This window comes from Ruditapes philippinarum, unplaced genomic scaffold (assembly GCF_026571515.1).
Source record: "Ruditapes philippinarum isolate M1 unplaced genomic scaffold, ASM2657151v2 ctg2187_1_1_1_1, whole genome shotgun sequence".
NCBI lineage: Eukaryota > Metazoa > Mollusca > Bivalvia > Venerida > Veneridae > Ruditapes > Ruditapes philippinarum.
In genome coordinates, this window is record NW_026866177.1 from 113,411 (window position 1) to 126,279 (window position 12,869).

At 32.7% G+C, this 12,869-nt stretch overlaps 1 protein-coding gene across 1 annotated transcript; it reads left to right on the plus strand.

The window, feature by feature from the left end:
- Positions 1–2,180: 2,180 nt before the first annotated feature.
- LOC132731557 (uncharacterized) lies at positions 2,181–8,189 on the plus strand. The gene is made up of 2 exons (XM_060717749.1): positions 2,181–2,263; positions 3,427–8,189. The coding sequence occupies exons 1-2, from the start codon at positions 2,259–2,261 to the stop codon at positions 6,599–6,601; spliced, it is 3,180 nt and encodes a 1,059-aa protein (XP_060573732.1). The 5' UTR covers positions 2,181–2,258; the 3' UTR covers positions 6,602–8,189.
- The last annotated feature ends 4,680 nt before the right edge of the window (positions 8,190–12,869 follow it).

Genomic DNA, 12,869 nt, shown 5'->3' on the forward strand with positions numbered 1-12,869 from the left:
AAGCCCTACACCCAAGGATCAATCCTGCCAAGTTTGGTTGAAATTGGACTAGTGGTTTTTCACAAGAAGATTTTTTAAGTTCACTATATAATCTATATAACACACACACACACAAACAAACACACACACAGGTGAATCGCTATATGCCACCGCATCGCAGATGCTGCGGTGGCATAAAAAAACATCCGGTAGAGCTAACAGATGCATAGACTCCATTAACTCGAATCCATTTAGAAATGAGAAAGGGCAATTCTTTCATAAAGGTTCCTTGTAAATTTTGTGTATGAGGTTATCTGCTTTTAGATTGAAACTTTTTTCACTTACACTCAATTGCATCTAATTCACTTTCTATATTTCTCTTAAAAGGTAATTGTTTGGTGACGTGTCCAGGTCAGTACACATTAAACACTCAAAACATCAGTTGACAGAAAAAAACTATTCAGGACTGAAACATACAAATTAAATGCTATTTAATCTCAAGAAGTTAGGCCTGTTATTATGCAATAAAAAGTTTACTAGAAGCAAGAGATAGCATCAAATCAGGTCATAGATCAGGAAGTTTCAAGTTTTCTTAAGCGAAATCTCAAACTGGTTAAAAAGATAAAGAGATTACTTATCAAAACTATATTAAAAAAATATAGATCTCAGAAAAACCTTCAACAATTTGTGAAATATATATATTTGTGACATATTTTGACATATAGACATATCACTTGTTACTTGATATATAGCTACAAATTTAACATGTAATATTACCTCATTTCTTGTAATGTAAAACAGGTGGATTTAAGAACAACTTATCTCTTTTGTTGTTTGTTTGATTGGGTTTTACGTCACACCGACACAGCATAGGTCATATGGCGACGTTCCAACCTTTCTGTTGGAGGAAGACCTCAGGTGCCCCCTTACATGCATTATTTCAGGCACGAATGACACCTGAATAGAACCACCGACGTTCCGTAAGCTACCTGGATAGCTCCCTCACATGACAGAATCCAAAGTCCCTGTTGGGATTCGAACCCACAGCGGTGAGGGGCAAGTGGTTTGAAGTCAATAACCTTATTCACTCGACCATGGACGCCCCACCAACTTATCTCTATTTAAGTGACTGCAAACTTTTATATATGAATTACTCAAAGAAAATCATGTTTGACATACATTTTCTTCAACCTTTTTAATTATGGAAAATATGTACAAATTGCCTGTGTTTTCTCCTTTTCTCAAAAATACTCTTTTCATTTTAATTTCTTGATTATGAAATTAGGAAAATTTTGGGAAAAATGTCCCAGCAAAAGCAAAAATTATTTAGCAATCACAAACTTGGGCCCATCCCATAGAAAGAAAAGCAGCTCCATGCCCACTTCTGGGTAGACCTTACATAAAACCCAAAGCCATCTGGCAACTTAAGATTCTATGCAGGGGACCAGTGCAAAGATCAGCATTCTGCTGTGCTATCTCATCCTGGTATGCACTACTTCCTTATTCAGTATGAAATTTCCCTGAAAAATGATGAATGGATTAGTCCTGGATGAACGATGGGACAAGTCTATTTAAGGTATTTAGTTTTGTTTGTTTGTTTGATTGGGTTTTACGTTACACCATCTCAGTATAGAGTATAGGTCATATGGCGACGTTCTAGCTTTACTAGTGGAGGGAGACCTCAGATGCCCTTCAGTGCATTACTTCAGGCATGAACGGGCACCTGAGTAGAACCACCGATGTTCCGTAAGCTTGCTGGATAGCTTCCTCACATGAAAGAATCCAAAGTCCCTGTAGGGATTCGAACCCACAGCAATGAGGGGCAAGCGTTAGAAGTCAACCACCTTAACTACTCGGCCACGGACGCCCCCTTAGGTATTTAGTAGTGTGAAGGGAAGTTCAGCAGTGATATATAAAATTAATATATAAATGACAAAAGATATCAGCATTGATCATATCCCAAAATTCCATTATCACTCCGCCCCCCCCCCCCCATTATTATCGCAATACAGATAACTTCCTAGATACTTCTTCAAACTAATATGTATTTCCACTAATTCGTATCCCACCAATAGAAAATACTTGCCTATTTTTGTTATCTTTCTTTAAATATAAATTGATACATAAATCAAAAAAAGTACACAACAAAAAAACTAACTTTTTTCTATTTGAACATCCTATGTGCTCTATATATAAATCTCTGAGCTGTAGAATAGAAAAGACATGAGCAGTGGAATAGAAAGGACGCTAAAGTCTGAGAATTTTAGAAAGCACAAAAAATGAGGTTTGTCTAAATCTTATATATTATCTAAACTGTCATTTTTCAAATTACAGTTTATTGAAACATCTGAAATTTCTTAATTCTTGTAAAACATTTATGATAAGAAATAAAATATTTATGATAAGAAATATATTACTAAAATATATAAAAGTGAATTTTATTAAAGATACTGAAGTCTTCCTTTATTTATGTTTTTGAAATTAACCATATATTAAAACTGTAATGAGACTTACAAGTTCTAAAAATAATAAAACATAGAAAATTTGCAACCCATTAATTTAAAGCTGCGTGCCTCCAGATGAGCCAAAATATTTCAGGAAAATCAAAAAGTGAGAAAAAATTTGAAGAACAGTAAAAAGATTAACAATAAAAGTATTAATTTCCATGTTATGTGTTTTTAATGACCAATTTCGCAGTATTGTCACCATATTTCTAATGCTTTACTAACAACACAGTTAGGGCTATTTTTGCATATTTTCATCACATTGGTTATAAGTGCTGTTTGCAATGTGTAAATCATTTACTTTGTAAAATTTTATTTCACAATATTTTACATTTTAATACATTTTTTTTAAAAATTTCATGAAAATTAGCAGGAATCTGGAGGCATGCTGTATTAACAAAATTTATAAATTCAACATATCAAATTTTCAAATTATATTGATATACTAGCAACTATTTCACTTTTTTTTCCAACACAAAAGGACATGAAAATTTCATATCAAACCAATACAAAAGTTTTGTCTTCATACCAACTGTTCTACATACATCTTAAATACAGTTAAACTTTGTTCGCTCAAATTTGGATCATGAATGTGTACCTTCCTTTATTATAATGCTCCAAGTAATTGCCCGCTTAGTGTAGACATATTTTTCATTCTACCAATTTTCTTGCGATGAATAGAGGTGTTATGTTATATGGAAATAACAAGGATTACCATCACACCTATTGTCTCCCATAGTAAACAATTTTATAATACATGATAATACTTCAACCTTATTTGGCTTGAACTTTAAATCACTAGGACAAATTTGCTCTGGCTCTCTGAATTCGAGCGAACAAATTTTGACTGTAATTATAAAATTTAGTCACACTAACAATGCATATATACGGGTCGAGCTTTAATCTTTCCTTTCATTTATAAACACTCTTTTATGTTTTTTAGATATGCCCTTCTGTTCTCTGCACTTATTCCTGTTGTATCAGGAATGCTGCCCTGTGATCCACCTATTAATGAAACATGGGGGGGAAAATGGACACCTTCCTGGATTCATGAAAACCAAAGACAGGATTTACGATGCAAACAAGATAGAGAGGACTGCACCAATGGAACCACCTTATTCAAATATAAGAAATATGACACATGCTGTGCTTGTAGATCATGTCCTGTCTGGGAGGGCACTGAAATTGAGCTATTTTTAGAATTGATATCAGTGTCAGGGAAAAGCTTGATTATATATAAGCATACACCCAATGACACTGATGTGGTCTTTAAACTTCAGCACACAAATGGAGGATTAGCAAAAATGCCAAGCAATCTGTGTAATTGGGACAATGACGCAATTTTAAAACCTAGATACCATGAACAATTTGAAAGCATGGAGAAAATATGGGAAAGAATGGTGAAAATAAACTTTAAAAACAACAAGATCAGTACACTTACAAATCTTACTTGCCTTCACAGACTTGATGAAATAAATATGAATAACAATAAACTTACCTATATATCCAACACATCTTTTACAAGCCTTACATACCTGAGAAGAATATACTTCTCTGGGAACCTAATCACAAAAATTGACCCAGGTATTCTTACAGCAGTGCCTATGAACTTATTTGATGTCGACTTCAGCAATAACAAAATGAAAGAATTAGATGTTTCAAATATGCTGTCACTTTATCCATTCTGTGCCATTGGTTTTGAATCAAATGAAATAACTCAACTAGTCAATGAAGCTAATTTTAAATTGGACACAACTAAAACATATGGACCAGGTTTTGTATTATTCAACAACAATGACTTACAAACATTTCCCGATTTCAAAGAATTATTACACCTGGATGATATCACTCAGCTGGGCAGTCTTTTAAATCTTGGCTTTAATTTCTCGAATATCCCATTAACATGTGATTGTCATTTCGAAGAGTTTCATTCTCTGGCCGCCGATGTCCTTAAAACAATCGTGTGGGATCACATGAATGTGAAATGTGTAGGACCACCGGAATTAGCAGGAAAAACCATACCGCAGGTCCAAGCAGATCAACTGATTTGTAAACTACCAGCCGATTCTGGTTGCCCTACCCCCGAATGTAATTGTACAGATCAACCATCAAAGGACACTTTATATGTAGACTGTTCTATAAAAGATGAAAAACAATGGTTAGACACTCTTCCTGCAATTCATCAGTCAAAGCATTCAAACTTTATAGAATTGGATATTTCTGGCCATAGAATTACAGACATTTCAAATATTACTCTACTCAGGAATATTAAAATGCTGAAGGCATCAAACAATAACATCAGGGAAATTAACGATGATGTTGTAAAAGCTCTTGAAAATGCTACCGTTGATTTATCAAATAATTCTAATATGGAACGATTACCAAAGTTGTTCCTTCAATATCGTAATGTTTGCACTACATACATGAAAAATCTTTTAATTGATTGTAACTGTGACTCTTTATGGATTGAGACATGGCTAAAGTCATCGAAATGCAACGTGGCAGAACAAATGTTCAACTGTCAGCTTCCAAATAAAGATATCAAGCCAGCTTTGGAGTTCAGATCAACAGATGTAGATTGTTCTACACCTGAATATCTACCTTATGTTTTAACAGCAGTGACTGTTTTTCTAATTCTACTGAGTACAACAGTTTACAAATTTCGCTACGAGTTGCTGATTATATATATTCGTTTGAAACAGGTAGATAGGTGGAAGGTTTTGTCTCATTATAACTACGATGTATTCCTGTCGTTTAATGATGATGATGTAATTGTCACAAAATGGGTGGATGATACCCTAGAAGACAATTTACGTGCTGCAGGATATAGAGTATTTCAAGCAGGTCATGATGTCACATTTGGTGCAGAGCGAAATTCTGAAGTGCTGGAGACAATCAATAAAACATGCAACTTTCTTCTTATCCTATCTGACGGCTATTTAAATCAGGATAATGAAGGAATAAGACCTTGGACAGAAAACGAATGGAAATATGGATGGCACAACTTTATGAAGGACAAATACAAGAACCTTATCATTATAAACTTTGATCACATTTCGTCATTCGATGTCAATCAGCAACAAATAAAGGCATTCTTAAGAGTTGGCTGCACAATCGATTTCAGAAATCATCACAGAAAAATCATAAAAGATGTCTGTGGGAAACTTGGAAAGCCATTTTATCCTCAAATGAAAGATGCAAGAGGTCTAGAAAATATGAAACCTAAACTTTCAGAAAATGTATCATTTACTGCTAATTTTGATGAACAATCAACTTCAGAACAAGAAACAAGTCTTACTACTCCTATTCTAAAGAATGACCTTCATACAAGAAAGAAATACTTGCAGAATCTATCAAATTCTGAAAGACATGAAAATGATGAATTAACAAAAGACAGCAGTTATAAACAACACAAAGGCCAAAGGCAGTCACATGCATTGATGCACAATGAAGTAAAGTTGGAAAGAAGACCTATCAATTCACACACCAAAAATCAAAAATCTATGAAGACTTCTCATAACTTTTCCCAACAACAAACTCCTGAGTCTGCAATAGAGCTCTCACAAACATACAAACTATGCAAGTCTGTTAACATAAATCCTTCATGTAAACGAAAGAGCTCTGACAGTGAACAACAACGTTTTAAATCAATCTTTCCAATGTTTGATCAACAAACTGAGAGCAGTTATTATACAAGTACCAAGCAACGAGCAAGGAGAGGCGAGACAAATTTTACAAAGGTTGTTTCATATGATCCTGAGAATAAAGCTACATATCAAAACATCGAAGAAGATGAGGACCTATTTCAGCTGAACATGAACTTGACAAACAGTGAGAGAAGTCTGTCTGTTGTTATGGATAGTAACTTTAATGGATCTGAAACAAGAAGCCTTGAAGGTCAAGTATCTGAAGCAAGAAGCCTTGGAGGTCATGTATTTGAAACAAGAAGCCTTGGAGATCAAGTATCTGAAACAAGAAGCCTTGGAGATCATGGATCTGAAACAAGAAGCCTTGGAGGTTCTTCAAATAGCTCCACAACAAGTATTGGTAGTTCAACTTTGTTTTTTAATTCAAAGAATATAAATAATACAACTTTAACAGAAATAAGTTATGCTTAGAAAACAAGATATGACATGTATGTTTCATGGAAAATCAAATTTGTTTCAAAGAGGAAGCAGTTACAATTTTTTTATATAGATATTTTGACTTATCAATTTCAATATACAGGTTTATAAATGTGTTTTCAAATTGTTAAAAGTGACAGTATTAAAACCTTTGTCCAATATTTTGCAAAGAGTTTATAATGTTAAAAAAAAAAAAGTAATGTGAACTGCCTGTAAATTTTCTTACTTAATTATCTCAGGAAAAAAAGAGTTATATTTAAATGGTTGTGATGTTTAACAATAGCAATCCTGAGAGAGATCTTATGTAGAACATTGCAGAATAATAAGTATATCAAAACAATCATTTTCCTCTCTAAACTTGACATATTGTTTCCATTTTAATGCTCCTTCTCTAAATTAGCGCCACAACCACATTTTGTAGAGGAAAAAATCTTACCTTATAGATTAATAATCCATAATGAAAGAGCAATCCAAAAAATCCAAACATTTTTATTATAAAAATTACAAATTAATAATTAACAATTAAGTAATGTAAAATAATTAAAACAAATAATCCTGTATTATATATTACATTATTATAATGAATAATGATTTTTATAATTGAATTGTATCTTTAATAAACATATCTTAAGTCCTAATTAGCGACCACATTCAAAAAATGTAACTCCCTGGAAACAATACGGTACTTTTTTTCATATAAAATCTTGTTTGTTGTAGCATAAAATAAATTTAATTTTTTTAGCAATATTGATCCTTTTCATTTCACACAACATGTGTGTCATATTGTACAGTGAATATCAATCTTTTTCAGCGATACTGATCCTATTCTTTTCTCATAGAATGAAACTGTCATATTGTAGAGTGAATATCAACATGTTTGTAAAATTTAACAGTGAATATCAACATGTTTGCCATATTGTACAGTGAATATCAACATGTCTGTTATATTGCACTGTGAATATCAACATGTTTATCATTTTGTACAGTAAATATCAACATGTTTATCATATTTTACAGTGAATATCAACATGTTTGTCATATTTTACAGTGAATATCAACATGTTTGTCATATTGTACAGTGAATATCAACATGTTTCCCTAAGTATTAAGTTCCTGTTTTATTATGCAGACAATAGTTTCTCTGCTTGTTTGTATCTTTCTTTGGATTAAAACTCATATTTCTATTTAGTTCATAGTCGCTAAATTTTACTCTGATGTTAACAGTTTGAAATAGCCACAATTTAAATAGCCTTGTGAGGCTGTATCATAATTAAATTGAGACCTAGAACTAACATGCTTTAGGTCATTCTAGTTTTACTCAAAGTTCAGGCCCTCAGGTTATTTATGACTTAATCATGAAACCAGGTAACTTTTTCATTTGAATGATTTCAATGTCACTGGCAGTGTCTGAGGTTGGTAAGGGAAGTAATAAGAACAAGTTCACGGACAAGTTACTTCCCTTTAGCCATGTTATTATAATATATCTCTCAAATCCTTTTTAGACAGAGACAGGTGATTTTTTAACATCTATAATCATTATAGGTATTTATTGACTAAATTAGCTAGATCTAATTATCAAATATGGTACAGTGTAACTTCCGAAAACCGAACACCCATGGGACTTGTCAAAAAGTTCGGATTTCAGAGGTTTCCGGAATTCAGAGGTTTATGATAATGTGGACAAGACTAAGCCACTTAATATCACTAAATATCATATATAATAGTCTTTTAATCAAGGTAAAGATGTGAATGAAAAGAATACATTTTTATCTTACCTGCAAATGCTTTTGAATTTCTATCAGTTGGTAGAAATATTGTTAATTGCATAAAACTTACATATCGTCCGATGCTAGTTAATTAATTATTACATCAAATGCAATAAAAAATCGCTAAAAGACGTTTGATGCATACATTGTCCAATTAAATGTCATTTAATCCGCTAATAAACACTTCAAATTAACTGACCGCCGTAAATTACTTTGATTAACCCCATCACTTCAAACATACCATTTCACAGTTTGTGATTTTAACGCGTGTCAAATTACACGATCACCGCTAATTAGTAAACAATCGATAGGGAGATTAAATCTTCCTGCAGGGTAAAACATTCTGATTTACAATGTATTTCACACCTTTGGATATTTCCGGTTTTTGGAGGTAAAATTGCATTGATTTGACTCTAATTTTACGAAAATATCGTCCGGAATTCAGAATTTAGAAGTTCCGGAATTCAGAAGTATTATATTAATAGAAAATAGAAGGAAAAAAGTCGGGACCGAAAAAATTGTTCGGTTTTTAGAAGTTTCCGGATTTCAGAAGTTCCGGAATTCGGAAGTTACACTGTACTCAATATTTTCAAAGTCTCAATGAAATCAAAACTACAAGGTGAGTATTATCAAAAATGTACCTCTGACAGAGAAACTTTGGACAAACTTTAAAATTTAGTAGATTGTAGCAGTAGTTTGAATTAGGCACTCGTAAGTTGGAAAAGGGTTAAACGAAAGTTTACTTAATAATGGGTGGGGGTTGGATAACATTTTTATACATGTTTTAAACATTTTGAAATTAGTAGATTGTAGAGCTCTGTATTTTGAATTTATAATAGACAGCCTCGTAAAGGAAAAATGGTCAAACGAAAATTTTAAATGGATGGGTTGGGATAATATTTTTATATATTTAAAAATTTTGAATATAACAAATCATTCAGCTTGTGTTGTCTGTTTGCTTTTTGTTACTTGTATATAAACAATTATTAATAAAAAAACACTTGATATCTAAGGATAAAATTACAGGTTTTTTTAGAGTTATTTTCTTTCTAAAAAGAAAACTTCTGAAATAAAGCGGAAGTTCAACACACTTATCGTCTGATCTTTATCTGTCTGTTTTGATATTAACTTTTAGCAGATTAAAGTTTCAGGGTTAACATTGAAAATATGTTAATAAAATCTGATAACCATTATCAAATAATCAACAGAAATATGCACAAAAACTGTCCAATCAAATTAAGTAATAGTCGAGAGGGCAGAAATGGCACTATTTATCTCACCTGAAATTCACTTCTAAAAATGGTCGTGAATTTTCAATGCTTGAATTGTTAATTTGATCACATTTAGGAAATGTAATTTATTTCCCTAGCAACATGATTTATAAAACTGTATAGACTTCAACTTGGTACTGCAACATGTAAAATATATGTCATATGGAAACTTTTCAGCTATACTGGTGAAAGAAAATCTCAAGTGACCCTCTGATTTATTTCAGGCACAAAATCCCTGGAGGGATTTGAACCCACAACAGTTAAGAGGCAAATGGTTTGAAGTTAACAACCTAAACCACTTTACCACATACAACCCCTCAACCCAGGGACAAACCAAGAAGCATGATTTATAATTATATCTTTAGTAGAAATACTGGACAATGCTACATGCCAAAGCTACATGTAACATGATTGTAGTTTTACATAAGAAGACATAAATACCTTGCAATTGTTTCCCTACGTAAGTCTATAATAACTAAGTGATCTTCAGGATGGCTTATTTTGACCTTGACACATGATTTATATAATTTTTGTAGAGAACCATGCACAAGCTGAAGCTAAACAGGTAAAACAGCTAAGCTGTGGGCAATAAAGTTTTAGAGAAGAAGATTTTTAAGACATACTTTTACTACACAGGTCTATTGAATATGTGATGATCATGGTGGGGCAATTTTCAACTCCAAGGCATGATTTGTATAAGATTTGAAGAGGTCCATTAGTTAATGCTACATGCTAAATATCAAAGTTCTGGTAATTGTAGCTTCACAAATATAGTTCTATATAAACTTAAATGGGTCAGCCAAATTTAACCCTCAGAGGCATTATGTCATTTAAGTACCGTTTAATTTTTAAAGGACCAGAAGGTAATGCTTCATGTCAAATATCTAAGCATGAAGCATTGCAATGTTTTGAACAAAAGATTTAAGATTTCATTTTTAAAGTCTATTTTCACCTCCTGTGACATAGGGTACTTGTGGAACAGACATGAACAATTTATACAACTTTTGATGAGGAGCAACTAAGGCTTATTCTGTGAAGTTTAATAAAAATCTGCTGTGCAGTTTAAGAGGAGAAGATGTTTAAAGAAATCATGGATAATGACATAACGAACATCATTTTAGCAGAAAAGCTAATCTCTGAGCAAAAACTGCTCAGTTGAGCTTAAAATTACCTCAATTCAATCACTGATAAATTCTGAAATTGCAAACAAGAAAGAAAATGCTTATTCAATGAAGATAAATCTTTGCCAACACTATGTCACCTCTTACAATATGGTTATATTTATCACGTATTTAACACTTCCTTTTTTTGGTCACATTTTTCTTCATTATTACCCTTTAAAGTCAAAGGCAAGGTTACATTATTTATCTTGTTAACAGAGTTACTAGAACTACTGCCCCGTAACATGGTGTAAAAAATGATGTTTTATTTGATTTTCTTTCAATACAACTCTTAACTCACACAGATAATCAAAATTACTCTATTTATTTTGGTTGATAATATTTAAGGTCAATCATACATAAGAAAAGACCCAATGGTCAACACTCACAAAATGATGGCTTTGATCTTACAAAGAATTTCTGTTTAGCACAAAAAACTCATTCTCGTTTTATCATTACGGCCTGCAGACTGTTATTTCAATGTTTGCTTCCTGTCCCTAAGATTGATAGCCTTGAATTGCTACAGGTAATTACATGTCAAGCCAGTGTGCAGTCTGACCTGTTAATTTTATTTTGAATTCTGATAAATTTTGAACAAACTGTCCCAGATTCAATGCAGGGAAAATAAATTGTACAAATTCAGCAGGTTAAAGCTGCATTAAATAACTAAGTAAACTTTTTTTTCCGTCTGCTTAAAGATATACTATGTTCATCCTTGAGTAAAATATTTTAATCACAGAAATTTATTGAAATCTATGAAATTCTAACTGAATATGTCTTATTTGAAAAAAAGAATAAATAAACTATGTATTTGAAGCTGCGTTCACTATTACAGGTCAAGTAGGTTTTAACAGTATTGTTGTAAATCTCATTAAACATTGTTCATAAGTTACGATCTTAAAATGAAAACCCCTGCAGTAACACTAAAGGTTGAATAGAGACGGGAGTTGATATGAAACACATTTAATAAACGGAATGATGCTATTTATTTTTTTATGAAATTTATTTAATGCAGCTTTAAGCTTTCACAGTAAGTCTATGGACCTCAGTTTTAAAGGTTCAGACCACAAATACAACACATATATCTCCTCCTTGACAATACTGCTGAGAACAGTACTTCCAACACAGTATATATATTAAACTTAGTGATGTTTATACAAGCAGTCATGTAAGTTTAAACCAAAGCAAATAGATTATCCAAGATGATATGAGCCGTGCCATGACAAAACCAACATAGTGCGTTTGCGACCAGCATGGATCTAGACCAGCCTGCGCCTCCTCGCAGTCTGATCAGGATCCATGATGTTTGCTTACCAACTCTATTACAAGTAGAGAAACTGATAGCATGGATCTTGATCAGACTGCGCGGATGCGCAGGCTCTGTTTGCAAACGCACATGTTGATTTTGTCATGGCGTGGCTCATAAAGATTGTCTTGCTTTGAATTGGAAACCGTCAATTTTTAACCTTAGCCTACATGTGGCGGCGGGCAAAAAAAACCATATTTTTTTACCGGGCCAACAAAAGCAAACCCCCAAGTGTTTTTTTTATTAAACCCCAATAAAGGGGATTTTTGGGTTTTTTGGGGGGCCCTTCTATTCATGGTCTGCACCGGAGTGTTCCATCTATGCCAATAATTGTTCACACCAGCATTCCATCTGCCAAAATAAGGGTGGGGGTGGCAGTGGGGGGGTGGGGTATTTATTTTAAGAAAATCTGGTTCAATATTTCTTATCAGGAATTCACAATATATAAAACAGTGTTGAATCATATAAACTGATTAAATTGCAAGGTGAAAAATAGAGAACTGTTAATAAATCCAACTTATACATTAGAGAGAATTAAAACTATTCAAAACTTCTGAATTTCAAATTGTAACTGATGGTTTCTTATCAGAGATTCACAATAAGTAAAACAATGTTTATAGGTCACCAACTGATCTTTATACAAAACACTTCAAACATTTTTGGACTTGTCTTCATTTTCAAATTCCATTAACCCTAGTAGTAACTGCTTTAGATAAGGATAAAATTGCATGGTCTATATAAAAAAATCTCGTCGTTTTC